The following is a 27332-nucleotide window of genomic DNA, read 5'->3' on the forward strand; positions in this document are numbered from 1 at the left end:
ATCCAGGAATATTTTTAGGACATTGCCCTTTGGGGAAATAAAGGGAGTGTCCTAATAGTGAAAAGTATGTGTTTATATTTGGAGTAACAACAATACAGAAATTAAAGAGAATTAAGAAAGACATCAAAAGTCTCCATCCCATTTCTGTTATTAACTCCTCCATCTCACATTACTGTGCAGCATTTCTAAAAGCAAGCAGTCAAAGTTTTGTAATGTTCTTCCTTTTGAAGACTTGACATTTAAAATGGGTGGATTTCCCAGTCTTTCTATTCCAACTAACCAACCTAGCCAACAGATACGGTGCTGCACAAAGGATAACTGTGCACCATTTATAATTATTGTTTGCTTAAGCAATCCCTAAGAAGGCTGAAATATTTAAACATTCACATTTCTGCTAGTCCCAGTGATGTGCTACTGTTGTTCTGAATGCATGCATGATGTCCTGGGACTAAATTATGAGGTTTTAATGTTAAACAGGTTTTTAAAAGGATGTTTGGCTTGAAAAATGTCCTATGTGATTTGAATATGTGGAAAGGGAAAAATTACTTAAACTCTTCTTCTGAAATTGAAACATTATTCTCAACTTGCAAAATAAATGGAAAGTTATGTTTAGTTACTGAATAGGCACTGTGCTTTAAAGAAGGGATTTCTTTAAACATTTTCAGAGGCAATTTGCATTGTTTTGAATGAGCTTACTGAGTACAGAGCAGTGACACAGGTTTAGTTAGTTAAGGAAGATGTCCATTGTGGTTGTGGTTTGGAAATACAGAGAATTCTTGAACAGTGAAGGCAATGAAGCTGCTGATAAAATCAGATCACACACCCTTTGTTACAGTATCCTAGGTCTCAATAGTCTTAATAGGAAGATCTTCATTTTAAGGGCTTCTTAAGTTACTGTTTAGTTTCTTTAAGTTATCCACCACTTTACTTATTCACATAGAAATCATTATTTTTGCCTTGATGATCTGTAAGTTTGAACATATTTATATACAGTTCTGTTATTTACATGAAATCTGAAGAGGCCAAATTAATTTACAAAACAGACTGCTATTTTTCCAATAGTGACTCTTTTTGGGTTTTTAAGCTTCTATAAAACTAATAGTGAATCCATATCAAGGCTTTTAAAATCACACCCAAATCTTTCCAGCATTGTAAGTTATGGACAAGTGCACTTTGGGAAGATAACACTTTTGCAATGAATGCTTATAAACATTGGAGCAGCAAAATAGTAGAATCTTAAGTTGGCTGTATTAAAAAAAATCTACTTCATTTAATTAGTTAATTATTTCCATAAAATAATTCACTTATTAAAACCCAGAAAAAGATAAACAGAATCACACATGCAGCAAGTACAATACCAGCTCTGCAGCACACAGAGAAGAATAAATTAAGCTTTGCCCCACATGCAGGATTTTGACATTAAGGATCTACAGGAATGAAGATGACAAGTCATTCCCCCACTCTGCTCTCAGCTATCAAGGCAGCAGAAGGGTTAACACTAGAAAAATTAATTATACACAGTACCAGAACAATAGTGGTGGGGAGAGGGGCGAGCTGAATTGTGCTGGAAGCCTATTAGATGTGGTAAGGAAAACTCCCACTGGCTGCAGCAGGGCCAGTGGCTCACCCTGAGCAGGGATTTCCACAGTGCAGGACCTGTACTCCAGGGACACCCAAGGTTAACTTTAGCATGAAGCAAAAATGTTGCAACTGACACCACAGATACATCTAAAAGTGATGCTCTACAAAAACGTAACCCAAACTAGTTTCTTGGGAAAGAGAAGTTTTAAGAATTGAGATTGCTTACTTGCCAGATTGCTTTGAAATAAAACAAGGACATTTTTAGAAGGAATATCCAGCTTTCAGCTTTCAGGAATAGGAATGTGGCCCCTTTTCCAAAAATTAAATGATCTGAAGGCAAAGCTGTTTCCGTGAAAGGAAGATGCATGATACAGATTTTTTTTTTTTTTTTTTTTTTTTTTTTTTTTTTTTTTTTTTTTTTTGCAGTTTAGGATTTCTGTGTGCTGGATGAAATAATTATCTTACAAGATTTTACTATAATTAATTTAATATTTTTTCCCAACAGCTCAACATTCTCTTCTTGGAGGCTCTTTCTTTTCCTGTTGATGATAAAGATGGAAAGAAAGTGGATATTGGAGGATTTTCATTTTATCTTTTTTGGTGTGCTCTGTCTCCTTTTCATAGATGGAGGTAAACTAGAACAAGTAAAACGTAAGTAGACTTCAAACAAAGCTGTCACATTCACCTAAATTGGACATTTTCCTTCTATTTTCAGATGTGGTTCAGAAAAGAATGTCCTAAACCTTCTAACATTCTCCTCCTTCTAATCCTGTATTTAGTAGAATCAGGCCACACCCACATTTGGGGTACATTTTCCTAAAGCTGTACAGGTTATAGTGCATCATAAAGAACACAACGCATCAGTTGGAGAATCTGTTTTATTTCAAATATCTGAGTCAAGAGTGTGCTTAATTCTATTTAGTAACCTCTGTAAACATCTGACAGATTATCTGGATCTGTCCCATGTGTAAGACTATTGTGCTGAAGTTTTCAGCTAGTGTAAAGCTTGTCCAAGACTTTCTGTTGTGTTGTAAAAACTACCTCACATGAACTGGATTAGATTCTCAACATCCTTTGAGAAAATTAACAGCCTCTTAAAAAAACTGTCAAAACCTTGATGAGAAGAATTGAAAAGAATGCAAACAAAATAAAGGAAGCATTTCTGCAAAGCCTGTAATCCGTGGGAGATGTTAACATATTTCAGAAATCATGGCAAGGAGGAATAGCTACTCAAATAAGTCTAGGAGTTATTGACTGCTTCAGCCTTGTTACTAGGTCTCTGGAATGCTCTCCCTACCTGCACAGGTTGGGTTTTGGCCTCCTTCTTACAAAAGACATCATTTGCCCTTAAAAATTTTTAGCCTCAGTATCAGCAGGTTCTGCTTCCAAGGAAGATGGGGGAAAACAAAAGAGAGTGAGTTCCAGAAAGGCCCTCTGCCCCATTGAACTCACTCACAGGAAAACCATGTGCAGCAACCTTGTTCAAAGAAAGAGCAGTGAGAAATTGCCAAACTCCAGCTGTCTGCTTTTTTGCATCCTGTGTTTCATTTGTCATGCTCCTGTGTGAAGGGAAAGCAGATCACAGTTCTACTAACAGTCCCTAGCTCTGGCTACTTTCTTCTAGCCCAGTAAATGTGAAGACTGTCCCTGGCTTGGATTAGCACATGGAAGATGGGTATTTTGTTAAGATATCCTGAAGTATTATCTATACTGTAGGTAATCAATTAAACTGAACTTGGATATCATTAAGAGAACAGAAGGAAATTCCCACATGGAAACACATGAGAAACACCCTTTTATTGTAGAGATGTGAGGTTTCAATGTGAAAACATAGTGTGACAGGAAGGGACAGGACAATAATGTCTGACCTGTATGTGGATTTCTGCAAGTCTGTAACTGCAGGATCAGAAGTACTTAGTGAACAAAACATCTTAAAATATTTTGAAAGCTGATGCATAAATTATTTCAACATCTCTCTGTGGTACAGCTTGGGATTTTCATGAGTTGGACTAATTGCTTTGGTTTTGCAGTGAAGAGGTTTTGTTTTTTATAAGCCTGTCTGAGTGATCAGGCACTTAAATTTTCTTACCTAAACAGGTGAAACTCACCTGTATGAAAGCCATTTAATCATCATTTCAGGAGTTGCAATTTTGGAAAAATGGGAGGCCATGTCATTTATTTTGGTTTGGAAGTTTAGAAAAAACAGCTTGTGGAATTAGGGGTCTTTCTGCTGTGTCTTTTTCTCCAGGAAAATAAAAAGCAGTTTACAGAAAACTCTGCACATCTAAATATACTTCATAAACATGGAATGGAAATTTTCATTCATAGCTCTTTCAATTCTTTACTGTTTTACAGATTCAGATACATACTGTGTGTTTCAAGATAAGAAATACCATGTAGGAGAAAGATGGCATCCTTATCTAGAACCGTATGGCCTTGTTTACTGCGTTAATTGTCTTTGTTCAGAGGTAGGACTGCTGAGTTATTGATCCTACAACTCCTGCTTGCTTCACTGACTACAATCCTTTCTCATGTAGCTACAATTGATAAAGCCCAAACCTGTTTTCACTAGTGGGTCCTGGTCATGCTCCAGGAAATAGAGGCAGGTGATCGTAGTGAAAGGAAAATATTAACAGAGAAGGCCAATACTGGCAAAAAATACTTGCATAGTATAGACAAAACAGCTCCTTAATTAGCCAGAAGCTTTTTGGATACTGGGCATTGCATCTCGACTGATCAGGCCCCACTACCTAAGTATAATCCTCGCAGTTCCACCAATATAGATGATTATGCTGAATTTGGTACTTTGATCTGTGTACACTGCCAACATCTTCCAGGCAAAGCATCTGCTGCCCTAAAGTGCTGAAGGACCAGGCTTAGATATCACTGTTAGTAAAAGTCAGTCAAAGAAGAATGAGATGATGAAACATGAGAAAAGGTTATGGGGAGCAGAGAGAATTGGATAGAACATGAAAGGGCTCCCATCAGTTGATGGCTGATGCAAAAACACAGCAGTCAGAGATCCCCATAGTATGTCATATACAGCTGGGAGGAGGCACAAAAATGAGGGCAGTTTATGTCCGTTAGAGTACTTTAAAATAAACAGTGAGGGATCTTAATCACTAACACATGAGACACTCCAGATGCTGAGTTCTGTCTGCTATATTTAATGCAGAATAAAGTAATCCTTGCTATATTCCCTCCCTGCAAGTGTAAAATATTGGGCCCCTGTGCAGCATTTGCTCTGAGGGAATCTGCTACTACAATTCAGTGCAGAGATGCACAAACAGTAGTCCCACAAGTTTAGCTGCAGCATGCAGCTGTGAGAGAAAAAACAATGTAGTGGGAAGGAAAGGAAAAGTCTTTGTTTAGTGCAAAAAGGAGTTTCCACTCAACTTTTGCTGATGTATATGCCAAGTTGAAAACTCCCTCAGAGTTTGTGTGGAGTAAAACACTCATTAAATCATTGGAAGAATGTGTCTTGGGTGGGGAAAAAATTAACTGGTAATCCTAGAGATCTGGATACAAATAAATGCTCGATGATTTTTAGAGAGATGTTGGACAGTTTGGAGGGTTGGGGAAGTGCCTGGTTGGCTCCTCTAGACAACAACAGTGCTGGGACCCAGACACACCCACACACTATGAGCAGAGTCTGTTTTATTTTTTAACTTGGGTGCAGAAGACAAAGTGATAGTTCAGGGCAGCAGGTTTAGTAAAGAAGGAAACTGCTTATGGTAGTTTCCAGTACATGCAGGCTCAGAAGTGGATTGGACTTTACTCCCTTTTTTGCTATGTTTTACCTTTGGTGTACCATGAGGGTACACCAAATGTAACCTGGGATAATTTCAGCAGTGAGGATGCTGATCTCTTCAATGTGACTCTTGTTGTCTATAGAAAGAAGATTGCAAATAACAATTGCAGTATCCAACCATTCATTTGAACTTTCCCCTGGCCAAAATCGTGCCCTCAGAGCACTGACCTACGATGAAAGCTCCTGAAGTTTCATCAGTTTCATGAAGTTTCCTTCAGGAAATTTATAATTTTAACAAAATAAAGGCATTACAAAACATATCATGATATAGCACAAGCACAGACCACAAACCAAATATGACAGCATAAAAGATGAAAGTAAAGTGTGCCACAGATAGCAAGTCAGAGAGATCTAAGTGTAAACCACACATGAATCCCTGGCAGGTAGGCAGAGGATCTGTAGAGAGCCTGATGCAGCAACTGATTCCCTCACACTGCAGAGAAAAGCAAAAAAATCCCCAGGGGTCTTTATGTCCAGTGTATCAAAATGTCTAGTGGCCACAGACATTGTGACCCATGTGATGTCTGTGCAAAACAGGTCACATCAGCCAGGCAGCAGACAGACCTCTGCTCTGTCTCTAAACAGTCTGTCTGTCCATCCCCCCAGCACACACACTTCTGATGTTTAAGAAAAAGGTAAGGCAAATTAACTAAACAAAGGCCAAGTTATACAGCCTGGTGTTAAAAAAAAAAAAAAAGCTTTCCTGTTTTTGTGTGTGTATATAGTATTGTATTTTTACAAGTTATAATTTACATACTTAAACCAGAATAAAACAAAACATAATTCAGTGTTCTCACCCCTATTCCCCCTTCCTTTTACAAGCCCTCCTCCCCCCCAGTTCATAGTGGAGCCTGTTGACTGTTACTGTCAAGTAAAATAGAGCACTCACAATTTGTCAGATCATAATTTTACTCCCTAAAATACAGCAGTTTTTTGCTTTTGCTTGTGTTTGTAGTCATATCTGCAGACCTCAGGCTAAATGCTCTCCACACTCAGCACTGATAGCCCAACTTCAGGAGAGAGATGCATCAACACTCTTTGGTACCTGATGCAGAAATGTGACCTTGGCCCTGGCTTAGAGAGACTGACCAGCACTTGAGTCCTGCTCTGGTCAGTGGGGCTGTGCTCCCAACTCTCACTGTGAATGCAGGTGTAAGATCAGTCTCACTAAGCCCTGCAGCAGACAGTGGAGTCTGGCTGGCAGCGTGGAGCAGCAAAGTTGGCCTGCAGAATTTTAGCATTTTTATAATTTATTTTTATCATTTATTTTATTTTTACAGCTGACCATGCACAGAAAGTAAACATTCACCTCAGGAGATTCCACAGGACTTAAAATGAAAAAGAGTGAGGTCACAGAATAGGACAAGTCAGCAACATGGAGACAGGTCAACAGGGAGTGCCAGCCTTTCTTCTGCAGCAGTGCTTCACAGGCTCCCACGTCTGCTGGGCAAGCAGCTGTGCAGACCAGGGATAGTCCCTATTCTCTGAATATCCTACAGTCTAAAATTTGCTCCTCTTGTACAAAATCAGTATATTTCATTTCAGTTCTTATTGGAAACAGATGGTGATAATAATTTTTAGTGTCTCTTTCCAAAGCAGATGCACAACTGTAGTTTGTGGCTAGCAATGATCTAACAGTAGGATTCCAGCCTGTGGTCTGCAGATATTTGTCAATGAATTATTTTGAAAGGGATGAATAGAAAAGCCTATACATCTGCTGTCTAGGGAAGTCTGCACATCCACTGAAAACATTTCAGTGCTCCAGAAGGTATATGAAAATAAAGTGGGTTTAGTTCTGACACCACCTAAAACTACAGTCATAACTTAGTATCAATGTTGATGCTGAAAGATCTTTCTTGTTATATATATGAGCAACTCAGAGGTAAATTAAGAGGATGAATGATAGATGGGAAATGGGAATTTGAAATGGATAGTCTTTTCTGGTTACAGACACCGGAGAATGAAAATTCCCTGTGTTTTAATTATAAATCAAATTTAGTTGTGGTCAAATAGAATATTATGTTAATGACATGAATAATGAACCCTATTCCCAAGACTTAACTCATATTTCTTAGAAAAATGGCTACTTACCATCTGGTTTTTTTTGTCTACTGGGAAAGCAATAAAAGGAAAACAAAAGGCTCTCCACAGTTTTCAGGAACAATTACAGATGCTATTGTCTCTTGTGGTCTTGAACTAACCCTCAGTAGGGGATATCTCAGAGATCTACCATTTATCCATGTCTTAGTTTTGGAAATGCAATTCCTAAGCATAATCTGCTCAAAAGAAAATGACAGCTGGAAAGAAAAGGAGAAATGGAGATTGTTGCTATCCATTGTTAGACACTTCCTCCAGTTTTAAGATTTTAAGGATTTTTGACCTCCAGCATAAATTCAAGGGCAGTGGTAGTATCTGAGCATATCTTGGTGTGAGTGAAACCAGAACGTTGTAAAAAGGCTTTTTAAAAAAAAAAAGTTTGGATGTAGAATAGAGAACACAGAAATTTGTAAGACAGCACATTTCATTAAAATACTATGTACTATGTTCCACCTGCAGAATGGAAATGTTTTGTGCAGCAGAATAAGATGCCCAAGTCTACACTGTGCTTCCCCTGTGCATGTACCACAGCTGTGCTGCCCACGATGCCCAGGTAATTCCTATAGTGACAAATAGTCCTTTCTGAAGTAGTTATTTAAAATGCTGAGTAACAACAAAATTAAATATTTGTGCTGGAAAACTTCTCTGAAGTAAACATCCTCCTGTATCCATTTAGGTCATGAGAGGCTCGTCCTACAGTAAGTTACAGTATTTCCCGTGGTGTTTTCTGTTTAGGAAATCAGAAGTATAGATTTGTGAAGGGATCAGGTAAGCTACCAAGTCCAATCCCCTACAATCCAGGCAGAAAGTAGCAGTCCTTTCATTGACTGTCCATTCCAGACTCCTTGTCTCTAAACTCTATCACAATAAAACGCCATCCCACAAACTTCCTAGGCTTCTGGTTTTGGTGTTTTCCAACAGAGCAGACCAAAATATGTGGTTATTTGCAATGGCTGTCTGTTAATAAGCAATTCAAAATGGCTTTGGCAAATGTGCATTTGTATAGTGTTGCTGTGGTAACATTTACCTTTCACATCTCAGGTCCAGGCATAGCTTCATAATTAGTAGAGACTGTTGTAAATCATAGAAGCAGTGCTGTAGAAGTTTATGACTATATAAATCCAATTGGATACTGTATAGTAAATTCTCCAGACTGTACATTTATTATATGCTCATTATTAAGAGCCACTGTATGAAAGAGACTAAGGATCTTTCACAAGCCTGTTCCAGCATTCCCGACATGGCCTAATGGCTGGGAGATTTGACTGGAGCTTTTCCCTAAATGTCTGTCTTAGTGGCACCCCACATTTCCATTTATAAAAGAGTATTCATGCAGCATCATAGAAAGGGGTTTTATTTGGCTTTTTCCAGAGAGTTTAATTGTCTGAGGAAAACAGCTATTCCCTGAGCACAGCTTGTCAGCAGGAGGCAGTAAGTGCACAATGGCAGAGGGAGAAGAGTGCACAAGAAAGTTGCTGTTCAGGTGGGATGGATGTGTTCACTGCACTGGATAATAAATGGTATCCACATACCAGTTTTGGGTTGGATTCACCTGCCCTGACAATTGTATACCCTCTCTATCAGATATGTGTATCAATATCTGATCTAGGTGTCTAGAATCTTTTTTTAACCAGTGACAAGGAAGAACCATTTCGAGCTTATAACTCATCTGATGCTGTGATGCTGCTTTTGTGTCTTAGGATGACATTGAGCCCATTCAACTTTAAATCCAACTCTTTGGAGTTGGAATATCCAGTGGTTTTTTTCAAACATTCATTGGAGTTTTCTCTATAATGGTCTACTATGTAAGAAAGAAAATTTCTAAGGCAAAATGCTTTCTTTGGCAAACTAGAACTTAGTAAAATAGTAAGGTGCTGGGAACACAAACCCATCTTTTGTTTCCAGATCAAAAGAAGGACTGGTGTGCTGGTGTGCCCAAAATCTGGTCTGTTTTTCTAGCTAATCTAAGCTTCACTTGGGAAGACAATAATCTAGATACCCTTTACAGCTGTTGGAAATATGAGGGTGATTCATCCTGTCACCCAGAATGAGAAGACTTTTTTCCCTGGAGATGCCTGTCATTCTCCACTGATTATTGGGGGGAACACAGGAAAACTGGATGCTTACTTTTTGACAGTTTAAGTTAAATCACAGAAATCCTACTCAATAATTGGCATTTGCAGTCAGGAACCTTTTCTATTTTTTTAGTATCTCTGTATCATATTTACTATAGAAACGTAAATGCTTTTAGATTGATTGGTTTTGCTTCAAGTGCTCCTTGGCAATGAACTCTTGGTTTTTTTCTGTTCATGAGCTTGTAAATGTCATGATACCTATGAAGATTTTTAAACATTCTACAGTGATCTAGTAAGGAAGAGTAAGGCCCCATGTAAACTCTCATATCCATTTTATCAAGTTAAGTTTTTTCTATTCATAGTCTTCAGCTGGAATTTTGTACTCCATGTTTAAACTGATAAATATGGAAAATTATCAGAATGAGCCTTTCTTGAATTGTGATCTTTTATCTTCTCTTAGCTGCTCCTAAGGTGTATTTGTAATCAATCTACTACAAATGATGGGCCATTACATTGCTAGCTGTGCACTATCTCATTAAAAATATGAGTCTCACTAAGGTCTGGTTTTCCCCTGATTGAAACTGTAACAATGTTAGGTAAAAGAGAACCAGGAGTCTCCTGTGATTTCAGGGGTTATTTACATTCTGCTTTCTGCAGCAATTATGTGTATAATATTTGGTGCTCTGTCTTCAGTGGTAATTGTTCATGCCTGATCTGAATAGGTATCTCAAGCATTCTTGCAGATCTTGTGCCAACTTTCCATTCCTATGTGTCCAGCATACAGTGTCTTTTGTGCAACATCCCATGATATGCAGGAAATTCACTTCTCTGGTTTTCCTGGTTATTTTTTAATGGAACGTGTGAGAGCTCTGGCCATTGGCCATCCATGTGAATTTCTCTCATAAATGCTCATTATATTGTGTCACATATGTTTCTCCTCCATTTCTCAAGCTGCATTACAGAAATGAGTAATGCTAGTCAGAGTGACCTGGGGCTCTTCTCTTGCCTCTCTGCAGGCCTTGTAGAGTGTAACTGTACAAATCACTGTCTCCTTATTTAATGAAGCAGAGGTAATGCCAGGAGGCAGCATCTTTCATTGAACATTGAACTTCTTAGCTACCTAAGTGAAGGAGCTGTTGAAAGGATTCCTTTGAGAAAAGCTGGCACTGCTCTCCCCCTGGAATTAATGTCTTCTGCATCCATAGTGACACTGGACTCACTGACACAAAGAGATTCAGTGTTTGTATCCTGTCTCCCTGGCACCAGACATCATGAGTCTTAAGTAGTTTTCAGACATATGTTATGAAGCATCTTCTACTTCCATCAGTGGTTCACCAGCTTCTACCACAGATTCCCTGCTAACCTTTCTTTTTTTAAACCTATTCTTTGTAGCATTGGCAAAATCCAGACCTTGTTTCTTATACAGATCTAGATATTCCTTCCTTTTGCAGCTCTGAAAAGTATTTTACCATCTGGACTGTATTCTTCATATCATCACGTGTATGTAACCAAAAATGTAGGGTCACATGAATTGAGACTCTTTTTACACACTAGTGAGACTCAAAGGACATCACATGCTTCTGAGCTTGATCTCCTTCCTTCCACCTCAGGATGCTCCAGACATCGTCCGAGGAGAGATGATTTGTAGTAAGGGAGAGAATTCACCATCATTCTCAGCTCTGGATCAGCTCTTGACTTAGAGTGGACTTCAGAGCTTCTGCCTCCTGTCATGAAAATAAACTTAATGTAAAAATTCTTTGAGGATTTAGCTGTAGCTGTCTTTTATGGCACTTCTATGGACAGTGCCTTTAAAGCTGGAACATTTATTGTAGATTGTATAATTTCTACATTCAACAATTATAAATCAAAGTATTTAGAGTCTAGTTAAAGATCAAATATGTAAACCTAAGAAAAGCTTACATCAGAAACAAAAAATCACAATTGCAGGATTCAGAAAGGGTTTCCACATTCCACTTGCTGGTTTGATTTCTCAGCAGATAAGGCTGCACACTGATGTATGAATCAGCCCATCTGGCTCCAGTGTTTTCTAAGCTTGCTGCCCCAACTAAACACACTGCCTTCCAAGAACATTCAGTATTAGTAACATGCTCAAGTTTAAGCTCCTTTAGTACTGTGGTTTTTCTTTATCAAATTCAAACCACTTTTCTGGTGTACTTTTGTTCCTCTTTAGGTACAGAAATGCCAGGTGTCACCTATAGATATACCAGATGAGGCATCTCACAACAGTGGGCTAAGAACGTCACCTAAAAATGAGTGAGGCTCTGTCTGCATGGTAGACTGCAGCATGGCCCAGTAATACCTGAATCTTTGAACTAGCTATTTTAGATCCTGGGACAGTGCAGAACTCATTGCACTGCAAAACTCGCAGAAGAAGCAGGAAAAATGTGCCTGCCATGAGCTCAGTGCTACCTTCAGCCAGTAACTGAGCTAGTCCAGGTGACAGCCTGCACTCTGCAGTGTAGATAAAGACTCAGCGTTGCAAGGTGCAGGGCATGTACAGCACCTGTTGATCTGACAGACAGGATTTATATATTTATAAGTAAATACAAACGTGTATATTGCAGCACATCTTGCACTGAATCTTGCAACCAAAATCTTCAACCCTGGCTGTTGGAATGCTCTGGTGGAGTGATTTTTCCATTGCAGAATGCACATACATTAAACCACTTGGTGAAGAGGCTTTGGGTTCTACCCAGCTCACACACCAGGACTCCCAGACTCTCAGTTCTAGTCTTCTCACCCTTTCATTCATGAACATTTTTGGGATAGAGGAAGGGACACTGTGCGCAGCTCTTCCATTCTCTGTTCAACTCTTCTTGCTACCACCTACCCTTCTCATGTTCAGCAAGTGAGAGTCCTAACAATGGGTAGCTGTCAGATAGTTAAAATTAATTATTCATTTGGAAGTAAATTTGGTTTAGAAATATAATGGTATAGGCATTCCAGGGAGATGTCTAATTTTTTCTTATTGATATGTGCTTAGATAATTTGAGTTGGTTTTGTCACTATCTTCACAAGGAATGCTTGCCATCACAGCCAGATTGAAGTTATTGCTTGTTTCCATTATGCTTTTTTGATCATAAAAAAAATTTTAAAATCTATCTGTATATCAGCATCCAAAATATATGTGAAAAAATACATATCTTCCCACATGGATGACAGAACTTCAATTCTTTGGACTGACATGATAGCATAGGATAAGCTGCTCAGAATTTTTCCAAGATAACTTCCAAGACCTTCAAAGAGACTTCAGAGAGGATTCAGAATGCACCAAAGCTTCATTTAATTTGTTTCTGTGGTGGTAGAGTGATTGGTGGATTCATATAATATTTTAACTTGAGAGCAGGAATTAAACTAGAGCAACCTAGCAAGTGTTTTATGAGCCCTTCAGAGTTGCTGGGCAATTGATAGGCAATTTTTTATGCAACTATAAAAGAAAACACAGGAAATTAAGCTGCAGAAAATATATTAAAATGATGTGAAGAGCTTGACTTCAGCCCTAGAAAGCTAAAACACAAGCAACAGCTTTTTGAATGTTTAAACTGAAACTACGTCTTTGCCTTGAATCTGGATGGAAGTTCATAGTGTCTAGATAAGGTGCTACTAGTTCCTTCAAGCAATGAATTTCATACACTTTCTACAGACTGACCATATTAAAGACTAGCTATGGTGATTAACTCCGAATTACCCTGGAGTTTTTAGAGCTTAACCTGGTCCTTAAAGTTATTTTAATGTAAAGCATTTTGTGGCTTAATATCGTTGACACCTGCACCTCCAAGAGGCACATATGGATTTTATTTAGAGCTGGTGTTTGGAGTTTTTGGATGGTGAACAACTTTTCCATCCACATTTATTATCAGCCTCCACCACTACTTTAAAGACAACATCATTGCACAGCTTTGGTTGTTCTTTGAAGGAACCTTAACACGTCATTTTAATTTGTAATATTACAAATTTACAAAACAGATTTGTAATAATTTGGACTGTGATGCATGACTGAGGGAAAAGGCTAAATGCACATGGACTGAAGCTTGATCCACTTTCTACTGTAGTCAACAGATTTCTATTAACTTCCATAATTTTTGGACTCAGTCTTCTATGAGAACAGATGCAGTTACTGACTGTGATATAGTCCTTCTCTCTAGAAATGCTAAGGAATATGGTAGAAATATGAGACAGAAGATGAAAGAGGAAACTGCCTTCTTCCTGTGCCACACAGAGTAGGTGTTTGGGCCAGGTTCCAAATCTATTTAGTTCAATGGACTTCAGATCAGACCTTGAGGTGACACATTCGAGTAGAGTGGAAACAAAAGCAGAGGGAAGAAATTAGGCAAAAGAATTTTTAGTAGGAAAGAAATCCATTTGGTCCCCTATGCTGTGCTGCAATTCCCCAAGGACCTCCAGCCACAAAAATTGTTTAAAATAATCCTAGCTGACCTCTAGAAGCTAACCCTGCACTGAAAAGGTTTTCTCTGTCTGAGATTCCTGTATTTTCATGAGATGATCAATCAGGACCTAGAGTTCTGGTGAGAAGTAGCTCTAGAATATTTGTGTTTTACCCTACTTGATGTGACAATGATAAAAACTTTTTTACCACTGTAAGAAAGTCTCCTTTCAGCAGTTGGTGGTTTTGACCTTGAAACAGTCAATTTGCAATAGCAGTTTATTCCCCCATGTGCTGCTGGCTCTCTGGGCTCAGTTTAGATATCCAGCCCTGAAGCTGCCCTAGGAGCAAGTCTGGAATACTTAGAACTGAGTTAAAGGTGCTGACAGGTTTCCTGCCTTTCTGAGGCAAAGTATGCAAAGGCTTTTACAGGTACTGAGGAAAGTTTGATAGATAGGAAAAATTCTGGAAAAAACGGAGCATGTTTTATCTCAGGTCACCATGAAACTTGTGCTCCACGATGTCCCTCACTGCCTGTGAGACAGAGATTCCCTATCTACTCTCTTTTCTTCAGTGCCTCTGCATTTGGCCCCTCTCAACAAGTAGCCCCAGTGCAGCACCTCATACCCAAATGGCCAAAACATGGTCATGGAACATTTCCTGCACTGAAGGTCTTTTTGGGGATGTGAACCACAGTGGCAGAATGAGGAAATCCATGTTCACAGCTATCTGCTTCTTTGCACTGGCCTTTCTGGTACAAATGGGTCAGCAGACAAACATTAATTGGATCTCTGAGTACACAGCAAACCTGCTGTTGTTACTGTACCTTAGTTTCACTGGAACTGCAGGAAAATAGGCAGGTGCTCTGTGTTTTATAAAGTACTACTATTTCTGCATGAAATGCACTGCATAAACACAGAAGAATATAATTTATGTGATCTTTTTTCCATATACACATAAGGATCTTTTTTTAAAGAATATTTTAAAAATACAATTTGGTTTGCACACATAACATCAAGGTTAGTTCAATCAACAGAGTTTTTCAGGATTTATTCAACATAACTATGATGAAAATCTCACTGTCACTCTCCTGGCAAGCTGCATAATCTCTGCAGGATGCTTCCCTCACCTCTTTTAAGTCTTAGGCTGCTCTGTTTTGAATTTGTAAGGATCAGATTATAAACACATATTTATTCCTCCATTTCAAATACTGAATAGCTGTTCCTTATATACAATAACCATATTCTATTGTCTTATGTGTAGGAGAGGGAACAGCCTAACATAGAGTATTTTTGCCTGGAGGCAGGCTTCTTTATCTTTTACTTGGAATGTTACTAGCACTTAGATTTCTCCAGGACTGGGAAGAGCTTTGGCTGAAGAATACAAAGGACTCATTACCACTTTCTCAGAGCTCTGATTCCTTAGGTGAAAGAAGGCTAGTTCAGACATTGTTAATCTGAGCAGCTCAACAACTGTTCACATCTTTACATGCTTATCTAACTGTCAAAGTGGCTGTTGCAGCAATCAGAAGAGGCACATAGCATTTTAAAAGCTGGAGAGAGGAGTTTAGCCCTGGTCCCCTCACAAAATGAATTTTGCAGTGCTTCAGTTTACTCTGTGTTTTCCTCTTGTACATCAGGGTGGCAGAGAATCCAAACATGTTTTAACTGTCTGCAATCAAAAGTAACTAGAAAAGTAAATTCATAGAATCATAGAATGGTTTGGGTTAGAAGGAACCTTAAAGATCTTTCAACCCCCTGCCGTGGGCAGGGACACCTTCCACTTGACCAGATTGCACAAAGATCTGCCCAGCCTGACCTGGAACAGTCCCAGGGATAGGGCAGCCACAGCTTCTCTGGGCAACCTGTGCCAGGTCTTTATCATCCCCACAGTAATTAATTTATTTCTAATATCTAATCTAAACCAACTTTCTTTCAGTTTGAATCCATTTGCCATTCAGATTCTGCACATGAATAAGTTATCTCATTACTGTTATTCCAGACTGATTCAGTATTTTGGGGCCTCCTGGAATTAATCTTTTGCAGAGTAGCATGAAGTTTATTTTGTGAGCCTTTAACACTGCTATGAAAACCACTAAGAGACTTAGTACACAAAAATCATCCCTGTATCTTTCTGAATGTACATTACCCTACAGAATAGTTTGTTTCTAGGGAAAAGACCTGGACTCCATGAAAGAGAATTAACTATATATTTTTAACAAAGAGACCTAGGGGTATGTGCAACTCCTACTTGAGCCAAGAGTCTTCCAAAAGCAGATTCAGGTAATGAAAGTACTGCCCACTTGTGTTGGGCAGTGTGTGTGCCTGAGTTGATTCAGGTTTCACAGAATTTTCGATAAGCAAAATAGGAAGAGGTACTTTGATACTCAAGTCCTGTTCCCCTCTGGCATTAGAAATGCTTGTGGTCTGCACATTTCCAAGAATTGTATTTTATTTCATGATTGCTCTTTATGTGTGGCTTCTGAATGGGTAACCTATAATTCTTAGGCAAATTTTAAGTTACAAGGACAATAATGCAGCCTTGCATGATGCTGTTACAATTTGAGGGGTACAGAAAACAGCATGTGAGATCACTGGCCAGCTGGTGTCCAAGGACAGTTTCCTGCACCAGGATACATCCCAGAGAGCTCTAGAGTCCCTGTTGAAACTAAACTGACACTTCCAATTGTGTACATTAAGTAGCAGAACTCACTGGGAATACTAGGAAATGTGCAGAAGAGATGTCAGTGCAAACAGTTGTGCCGGAGTTACAACAGAACGCAATTGCTTCCCTACTGAATATGGTGCCAAAACAATCCTCAGTCTCTTGGTCTGTACATGCTTATGCTCTGTGTTGATTCAGAAAATATGTTTCATAAAATCCTCTCTGTATTCAAATTCATAATCTATCATCTGTCTGCTTTAAAAGAAAAAAAACAAAACAAAAAAAAACAGACTATCTGCAAAACAGTTCCCAGTATGGTAAGTTTCTTAAGGCATTAGACCTTGTGATTAAATTCATATTGTTTAGCACTAGATTGTTTTCATAAGGGTGGTTAATAAAATAGACAAACTGTAAAAGCCAAGTCAGGCTGGGCACCCCGCCTTTCTGCTGGACACTAAAAGCATATCTTTTTCATTAAATGACACTAGGTGATTCTGAATGTTGCAGTTTAAAAATAGTTTCTAAGTCAGCAAGCCAAGAGTCTGTAGGATTTTTAGAAAATGTTCTTTGCCAGATGTTCTGATACTAAAATAAGCAATAGTGAGAGTGTTAAGTACTAACACAAACGGACAGAATATTGTAGGGAAAGCACCTCCTAGAGATGCAATAAAACCCCACAGACCCTTGCTGAAGTGCTGTGCAGGGTCCCAGCAGACCTTGCTGAGGGATATGAGTAGCATGAGCTTTGCTTGTGCCTTCATGGGCCAATGAGGGCAGTCTCCATTTCAGGAGGACACTCAACTTCAGCCTGCCACTGACTGCAGGTCAGTACAGCTAAGCACAGTGACTGTCAGAAAGCCAAGATGTCTCCTTGTCCCCAGTGGCAAGGAGTGCCCAAGAGCAGCTGATTTTTTTGTCTTTCAGATGTCACATCATAAACACTTTACTGATTATCATGCCATGACTGTACTGATTCTAAGGTGGTTTTCCCAGTTTGTTAGGTAGTGTCCTAAACTGTTCATTAGTAATTATACCTGTACCTCTTATCTTTATCCAGAAGCATCCAAGTTCAGCACTTAATTGATTGTAGTAAGGCCTGGATCCTAAAGCCATTCCTTAAATAAGTCATCTCCTATTTCCCAAAAGGTTAGATCATAGCTGGTTACTGCTTTTCACTCTGCACATAAATACTTTTGCAGAAATTACCAATGTTTTAAACATCAGGAACTGCCCATGGAATTTGTCTAAGCTATTCAAGGGATTAGTAACAAATAACTGATGCTCTTCTGCTTTATACCCAAGTAAGGGTAAAGCATCTCAGGACCAAGTTTTTATAACAATCCAGGAAGGAATAGAATTGTAAACATAAAAAACTGAAAGATGGTGTTTCCAAAACTGACTGTGATCCATGTGATAGAGAATCTGTTTTTCCCAAAAGACTGGAAAGTTGGGTATGTGTACATTTCTGACTCTTCACTCAAACCTTGGCCCTTGGACACCTCAAGTATGGGCAGACCATCAGGAACCCAGACAGTCTTCCATGAAAAAATATGTGATTGGAGCAAATTCCACTGAACCATAAAATTTCCATAAAATTTCTGTGGTTTATGAAATTCATATCTAACACTGTTTTGTCAGACTATCAGGAACGCACTGGTGCTGCAGTTCACCCTGAGGTAGCATCCCTTCATGGCAAAATTTTTGCCATACTGTTTCTTTGCATGCTCTGTCAAAGGAACCACAGTTCATGAAATCTGTGAACTATACCTGTATGCACTTCTAGTTCAGAGTTGACTTTCACACCAAGTTGTACTACAGGTCTTAGTTGATACAAATCCTTTGTAGAGATCAACAGTTCCTCACAGTACAATCTCAAAAAGGTAGCATTCAAGCACATATGTTAGCTGAATCCTGAAGGAAACCTTTCTATTGGCTTCATCAAGCCTGGAATTTACCTTGTGAGTATGGGACATCAGTGAAAAACAGCCCAGGTAGACAAAAGAAGCTGGACAGAATCCCATGTTTGGAAGAGAATAATGTTTGGATATAAGCATTCAGGCATAGCCACTGCAGTCTCCAGTTGCTTTTAAAAAAAGAATTGTTTTGAAGCCAATCCATTTTTGATACAGTTGTATTCTGTTCTCTGTAAAACCTGAAGGATTTCTTCAGCCAGATTTAACCTCTAAAGTTACTTACAGGATAAATTGAAATTCATATCAGGTCATGTGAATCCCAGGTTGTAGATCTTGGCTCCTGCCATTACCTCATGCTAATGATGGTGATAAATCACTGCTATCCATATTGCAGACTCATGGGCTTGTCTTGATCACGCTAAAAATTGTAGGCAAATATAAGCATGGCCTCTCAACTTCTGTACAGAAGTTTGAGCCCTTACAGAATAAATGCCAACCACAGAAACAGAGATATTTCCTTTACACTTGATGCTATAACATCTTTACCCTATACATTGTGTGTTGCTTCCACTGACATGCTAAGAATGCCAGGAAAAACCCTTAGATTGAACCCAGTTAATTAAAAGGATTCACACAGATGGTTTGCCTGGTACTTCACAGAGGCAGCTAATTAAAGCAATGTTAGTCAGCACCATTAAAATGCCAGATAAAGCTTTGGGAACAGTCCTGATTAGGAAGCAAGGTTTACAAATAGAGCTTTGAGCAATGCGGTATATTTGCAGTTAATTAATCTGATTCTAACCTGTCTTTTCTAAGGCACAGAATAATGTATGCTGATATCAGTATTAATGACAAAATTTTTCAAAGCTCAAACGTGGCACTTATTAAAACAATCCACAATGACTCTAATTTCACATTCAACAGGAGAATATGATATCATGGGGGAGTCTGAACTCCTCTAATTAGCCTTGATTTAAAAAGCATTAGGAAAGAAACCAAGTCTCAGTTGAAGAAAATCAGTCACACACCAGCAAAGTTAGACAGAGAGAGAGACTGCACCAGACAGAAATTATATTTGGACACAGAAAATAAACAAATCTTCCTTGCAGCTCCAGGCAAATGCTGTGTTTGGAGAGGATCAGTTGTGCTCTTCAATATGCCATCTCCAATAAATGACTGTATATATTTTTTTGCAATAACAAGTAATGTGGTCTTGATCTGAAAACTTCTTTCAGACCTGACTCTGTGCAATAATGAAATATGTCCAGCTGCTTAATGTGCTAAAAGATGACCATATGGACAGGTCTGTGCAGTATAGCACAGGACTTTAAGCAGGACTTAAATCATAGACTTATATCCTGTAATTGAAACTGACTTTTCTTACAATTATTTTATCAAATAAGACTTCAACTCCCTGAAAGGAGGTTGTAGTGAGGTGGGTGTCAGTCTCATCTCCCAGGTAACAAGTGACAGGATGAGAGGAAATGGAATCAAGTTGCACCAGGGCAGGTTTACATTAGGTATGTTTTGAATGTTTTGATGGACAGGGTTGTGAAGCATTGAAACAGACTGCCCAGGGAAGTGGTGGCATCCTCATCCCTGGAAGTGTTCAAAAAACATGTGGATATGGCACTTGAGGACATGGTTTAGTGGTGAACACGGTGATGGTACTAAGTTGAAAGTTGGACTTGACGATCTTAATGGTCCTTTCAACCTTAATGATCCTGTGATTCTCTGGTTTAAAACAGCCATAGAATTTCATCCCAAATTCAGACAGGCAGAGGTACATGTGTTTTGGGCTGCATGTAATGATTTAGCTGTCACAGGCCAACCTCTGTGATTGATTAAAAGAAACATAGATGAAAACAACTACCTAGTGCAACTCTCTCTGCCATCATTTTTTAAGCAATAGAAGTTTCACCATTCTCCTTCCTTATTTAGAAGCCACAGTTTAAGGGCATTTGGTGATTTCCTACAGAACTGAGTGATATGGCATATACCAAGATAAATCTGCAGTAAAATTTACTGTCTTCATCCAACACTCTGAAGAGTCATGGTGAGTCATTCAGGTATTGGTCTTAGCAAATGTCAGACCACAAGCCACACACTGCTTTGGACAGGCATCCCACATGGGCACAGCAATGTCCTGCAGAGGCTGTGTGAACAGGGCCTTGTCTCCAGTCAAGGACCATCTGTGTTATCCTTTCATTTCTCCCTCCATTTTAATTTCTTTCCAGTCCTCTGCTCTTCCAGTTGCCCAAGGGGCAAGGAGATAACTAATAGTTTGTCAGTCTTTCCTCCCGCTTCCACTGAGATGATTCAGAAAATCCAAGAAAGAGTTTTAAGTTTTGGGAGGCATCACAGTCCTGAAAAGTGCCTCTTTATTCATGTTTCCCAATATTTGTGCCTAAATAGTAGCTGAATTTGTCAATTGAATCTTTTGCTGATGACTTTCAAAGGATGTCTTAATTAGAGTATACATCTTGCCATTCCAGACTGTATTGCTAGCAAACCATACAGCAAGTGCCAAAAGCAATGCATTTCTGTGCCAAACACAGATGTTGTCAGGGCTCTGTACTCTTTATAAGATTTTGGAAAGGTGTCATTCAACACTCTTGATTGCATTGAAATAATGATGTATCCAGTGCTTCAACTGTGGGAGTGCAAATACCAAGTGTGTCAGGCAATGAAATATCAGGCAAGGAACCCTGACTAGCTGACTTCTACCAATCTCCTACAAAATGGACTTTTCTGACCCCATACACTCTCAAATGCTTAGTACATGTATGTTCCAAAGACAGATTTGACATTTACCATTTAAAGTATTATATTTGATGGACCAATGTAATTAGTTTATGCTTGTATGGAAAATTAAATGGCTGTGTTTAATGGCAGTACGTACCAGCAGAAAACTGCTTTTACACTTGAGCTCACAGCTGAAAAACGTACATTCTGTGGTGTCATGGTTTCACAGAAAAAATCTCCAGGTTTAGCTGATAGGTAATGAAAGGGACTATAGGAAAACCTGAATATTCAGGTCAGGTTTCTTTTACGTGAAAGCCCAAACACACTGATTGAAATTTCAGCTGCATTCCTTGAAATTTGCTGTGATTTGGGCTCCAGAGAACAAACACTCCATTGTTACTTCCACAGAGCCCTTGTTTGAAATGTCTTTTCTCATGCTGAGATGCTAAATTCATGTGAATATAAATATATAGTGCCAGGTTCACTGCCCAAGCCTATCAAGTAACTTACATTTCATGGGTAAAGTCTACTCTTTTTGCACAGTTTATCAACTGCTAATAGCTAAACAATCCAGGGGATGTTTTAGTATAAGGTATGGATAGCTGTACATCTTAGAAAAACATTTAACCCATGTGGTGCAGAACTCAATATGATACTGAGTTGAAGCAGGAGGTCTCAGAGTTGAATTGACACTGCCATATAGTGTCACTTTGTCATATGCACCGAATTCTGCAAACAAAGTTCCCTCATCTGCACATCTGACATTAAAATGCATGTCAGAGAAAAATCAACTTTTGGTTAGCTTTTGGCATCTGCCTTTGACAAGTTTTGCCTGTTTTGAAAACAGCAGCAGCAATGAGTTGTGAAAGCCACTAGGAACAAACACTTACTTTGTACATAGCTCTCTCTTGGCAGTCCCATCATCATTACTGTTGCTCCTCTACCAAAAGGTTTGTGCCCGTGGATGGCAGGGAATCAACCATGCCCTGTGGCACAACTTGCTAACCTGCAATTAAGTTCTCTCTGGGCTATAATACTAGAAATCATTAAAAAAAAACCCTATATCAGTACTCAGTACTAAGAAGGGGGAAACCCTGCTAGAACAATGCTGTTGATAGTGGGATTCTGTGTGTATGCAGCACCTACTGCCTTTTACATGAAAGAGCCATGTACCTGTAACAAGTAGGCACATAACCACACCCCTCTGTCCTAATACCAAATGCTGCAGAACAAGGGAAAACACTGCAGCCTGAGACAGGGCCATTAGTGCTGGCATTGCAGTTGGTCATCAGCATACTAGAAATAACTGGGTCAGTTACCTCAAAGTGTGATTTACCAAGTAGTACTTTGCAGCATTACAAAACTTGTCCTTCCATAATAAAGAGAAATGAGGGAGAAGGGAGGTTTTTGCTCCCCTGTATTTATGTATTTATGACATTATGAATTTTCAAGAATATTTACATGAAATGTTCCTTTCCCCTTGCTTCCAGAAGATTCCCTTTTCTCAGTAAGCAGCAAAATCACTGGGAAATCCTGTGAATACAATGGCACCACCTACCACCATGGAGAAATGTTCGTGGCTGAGGGGCTTTTCCAAAACAGGCAAGCAAACCAGTGTGCCCAGTGCAGCTGCTCAGTAAGTAACATGATTTGACAGATCCCTGCTCTGTCTATACTCCAGTTCTCCTTTCTAGATGTGACACTGAAATACAAGCAATGCATAGCAAAGGCTGGGAATTGAGAATTAATGCTGAAACTCATGAGAGTGCTCAGAGCTGGTGAGAGTGTGCAGTACCTGGTAAATAAATGCCAGATGACCTCTTAAACACGGTGCACAATGCATACCCTGCATTTGCTGTGACTGCAGTGCAGAGGCAGCAGGTAAAATATTGCTGCTTGGCATATATAGAATATTTCCTTTCAACCTAACTGGAAAATATAGCACTAAACCAATGACTGATTTCATTTAGACTGAGCTGATAAGTAAAGAGCCCCAAGGCTGGGAGGGGACAGCTCTGAGCTGGCACTGGGCCACAGAGCCATTCCTGAGATGTCACAATTCAAATCCAGTACATTTGAGCAGTCACCCAGTGACTCTTCAGAGCCAGTGTCTGAACCAAAACATCTCAATCCAAGCAGCTCTTCAGTATCAACTACTGGCAGCTCTCTACTTCCTCTCATAAAATCATCATCATATTCTTCATGAACTAATGATTTCATAGGCCAAGTACTGAACAGACTGTTCTAATCTAATATTCTGCTTTTGCATAGAGTGGCATTTATGTGAACACAGATATAAGCATGTCCATAAAAAAAAGAATATACAGTACCAGATAATCAACAACTCCTAAATTCCCTTTTGTGTTTTACTGGCAGGAAGGAAATGTGTACTGTGGATTGAAGACTTGTCCCAAGTTAACTTGCTCTTTCCCAGTTTCTGTTCCAGAGTCCTGCTGTCCAGTTTGCAGAGGTATGTTGAAACTCAAGTCACAGAAGGACAGGCTCTGAATTTACTCCTTCCCCTTTCCGAACCTTGTCTGTGCACCAGCACTGTCACTCAGGACACTGTCTGCAAGTTTCCCATGTAATTACAATCCAATGCATGTTGGGAAATTGCTCTATGAGTGCCAGCAAGGTAACATTGCTACCTTTGTTTTCCTAAATTGAAGCAAGGTGAGAATGCTCTGATGATAAAGTTGCATCCCCCTAATGCATCAAGGCTTCAAATGATGTATTGAAGTAGCTGCCATTACTCTGAGTAGAGAAGCTTTGTAATAAAAGATGAGCTTCTATCTGACAAGTTAGCAGACCTACTCAAGTTGTGCAAGACATGAGAATTTCAATTCAGAGGCAAGGGCAATTACTCCAGTTTAAATTAGGTGTCAGACAATACTCAGGTGACTTCAGTCTGTCTAAAAGCCCAAAGTGTCTGAGAATTTCTAAATGTATTTTATCTCACTATTAGTATTATGGCATTTGAACCACCACTTCCAGGGTATCTAAGCATCTGTGCCTGTTCTCAAAGATGCAGATAAGCACCTAAAGGTACCTGTGCTTTTCAGAAGTGCCACTCATAATATCGGTGATGCCAGGATGCTTTGAAAATCTCCCCGGCTTGCACCTTTGTGCTGCTGCATTCTTTTGATATTCTGCTTGTTTGAACTCAGTACTATTGCATGGTAAAAATAAGGATATTATCTAGTTGGTTGTGTAATTTTCCTTATGGTGCAAGAGATGTGAAACACAAACCAGCATAGTCCCACAGCCTGTGACCTGAGGAGTTGGCTGAGTGCACAAACTGAACCAAAAGCTCTGAGCAGTGGAGGGCTGAGCCACAAGAAGGTACTTGAGAGTGCATCAGTGCTAATAAAGCAGCAGGATGCAGAGAGAGCCCTGTGCAATTTGAAGGAATGAGGTCTGCACAGAAGCTGTGTAGTCCTGTCAGTGCAGCAGGGTGACAAAGCTGCTGACTCTGGGGACCATGCAGTGGTAATTAATTTATGTGTGGCACCATGGAGGACCTGAGCTGATCTCTTGGGAGGGCAGTGCTCTGTGCTGCATGAACACGTCACCTCAGACAGAACAAGGGTGAGGATCTCTCTGCAGTGCTCCTTTGCACAGAGATTGTTCCTCATTCTTTGCTGCTTTTCCATGTTACTCCACAGTATCTTTACAAATCTTGTAACTCCTTGCCAGTCAAACTGCTTGTGAAGCCACCTGATCTCAAACAAGCAAAGTGATAGTTCTGTTGCCAGCAGGAAATACAGTGATACACTGTTTTAAATGTAATACATTGACAATTAAAGTAAATCCTTGTTAATTGTCTGATGTCAGTTACCAGCTAGTTATTTGAGCTGTATCTGAAACCAGCTTATTCCAGTTAGAAAAATCAATCTGACTTTCAAAGTATCAAACATAGCTATGCAGTAAACCAGCCTTACACTGGAGAAATCAGTCATATCAGACACAGTCACTAATGAGAAACTGGTTCATTAGCATTTCCATATGAAAGGTGAGATTGCATCAGATTATGCACTCGAGGCAACCCACTGTCTGCAGTGATCCAGGGCTTTTTTAATGTATTCTTCTGTCTACTGCTCTTATTTAAAAATGTTAAAATTATCATTTATCTCATAATCTACCTTGTCCTTTACAGTATGGCAGAAGCTCTTTTATCTCACCTCTGTGTTTTCTATGAAATGCAAACCTAAACAAAATATTTGCAAAGATCTAGCACAGCTCATGGGGAGGAAACTGTGAGTCGGTTTCTGCTCCCTGCATGGCCAAGTATATTAGTATCAAAATTTGCTGATTTTCAAATTCATTCCTCTGCTACTGACTAGACCCTAAAACAGCTGTAAAGCCAGGTGAGACTTCTCCCGTCTGTATCTCCCAAAGTGTTGCACAGTCACTCCTCTAATGGATTCTGTTCTGCTTCATGTACAGGAGATGGAGAATTATCATGGGAACATTCTGATGGAGACATATTCCGGCAGCCAGCCAACAGGGAAGCTGTAAGTGGGACCTACAGTTTAAAGACATACTTTCTTGCTGTGCTGTTCATGGCAGTACATTGGGAAAAAAGAGAACAGGATGATAATGGGTCTGAATACCTACTGCCTCATTCTGGGTTCTGTGAATCTAGCCCAAAACAGGTTTCTTTCACTCAACCTGAATTCATGAATAATGCTGAATTAGAGCAAGAGCTCCTGAAGTCTCTGGATTTGTTTTTTTTTTCTGTATATGCTCTATAAGAATAAAATTTACAGTAAATTGCTCTTAAATAATAACTGCAAATACTTGCTTCCCAGTTCACATACACACATATATATTTACTATAGAGCTTCACTGTCTTTGGTGGTAGAAGTATCCATTAAGAACTTACTGCTCAAGAGATTATTTTTTGTAATAGCATTTGGAGAGAATCCGAAGCGCTTTGAAGCAGTAGGTGCACCACTTGAATACATGAACCAGCAGATCTTTGGGTGAGTGGGAAGAATCATATCTATAAAATAAGGGCTGTAATATGAAACCTTCAGGTTCATGGGCATTTTGGAAAATGATTCTCTGAAAAGAAGCAGTGTTTTTAGAAAACATGCTATGCAGTACTACACCTACTTTTAGTCCAGCAGTACTCGTTCCCTACTCGTACCCCTTGCTCATTGGAATGAGACATTCACTCTCCTGCTCTCCTTCTGCCTGCAAACAGAGACACTCCTACCATCGCTCCCATTACGAGCTGTCACCCAGCTCTGCCAGGCAGGCAGTCAGCATGCCACGATTTCCCAGTGCCAGGAGTAACCGTGGAGCACTCCCAGATCCCCAGCAGGCCTCAGGAACAATCGTACAGATCGTCATCAACAACAAGCACAGGCACGGACGAGGTAAAGACAAGCACTTCTTCCAGTATTGCTCTGGGTCAGGAATCAGTCAGCTAGAGCTCAAAAAAAACTCTCAAAATATACAGCAGAATCTTGAAAATTCTCAGTGGTATTGAGAATTCTGATGCAAATCAGGGAGGCAAAAGCAATAAGCTATTGAGGATATGAAATTCCTTCTTGACTGAGATCAACTCTGCCTACACGTACAATATTGCATTTCACTCTGCAAAAGCAGTGTTGCTCTCTGAGTTACTTTGTGGGATTGTGCCCCATAATTCTGAGAGCTCATGTGGTGGCTGCCAGGGGAGTGAGTGCTTTGTGCCACAAAGGACACCATGATGCCTTTAGATTCACTAACTTGTTCACACTGTGACTTGTCCTGGAGGAAATTCTTTGTGGCTATTTTCTTTACACTCTCTCCTATTTTGTAACTTTTATAGCTGCTTATATTTCAACTGCCTGGCAAATCTCAGACCAGAAAGCTTTGCCACAGCATCAGGAGGTTTTCTGCCTCTGAGACTTAGCAAATTATTCTCATGAAAGACAGTCTCATGTCTTTCCCGACCTTAAACAAGTTTCCTGAGGCAGTGGGACACAAGGGATGATCTCCCTCCCCTGTGACTAACACAAGAGGCAGAGTAGGCAATTTGCCTGTGCTGG

General features: G+C 39.5%; 1 protein-coding gene across 2 annotated transcripts in view; it reads left to right on the forward strand.

The window, feature by feature from the left end:
* Positions 1-27332, forward strand: part of CHRDL1 (chordin like 1) — a 38156-nt gene that overhangs the window by 1145 nt on the left and 9679 nt on the right. The window contains exons 2-8 of one of the 2 annotated variants that reach the window (XM_053956172.1): positions 2087-2232; positions 3937-4049; positions 7949-8042; positions 22782-22927; positions 23668-23761; positions 25738-25805; positions 26501-26675. In XM_053956172.1, coding sequence (XP_053812147.1) covers positions 2127-2232; positions 3937-4049; positions 7949-8042; positions 22782-22927; positions 23668-23761; positions 25738-25805; positions 26501-26675 — 796 coding nt within the window. In that variant the 5' untranslated portion in view covers positions 2087-2126. The remainder of the gene's footprint in view (positions 1-2086; positions 2233-3936; positions 4050-7948; positions 8043-22781; positions 22928-23667; positions 23762-25737; positions 25806-26500; positions 26676-27332) is intronic. The other variant, XM_053956173.1, reaches the window with a different exon arrangement.

Source organism: Vidua chalybeata, chromosome 14 (assembly GCF_026979565.1).
Source record: "Vidua chalybeata isolate OUT-0048 chromosome 14, bVidCha1 merged haplotype, whole genome shotgun sequence".
NCBI classification, from domain to species: Eukaryota; Metazoa; Chordata; class Aves; order Passeriformes; family Viduidae; genus Vidua; species Vidua chalybeata.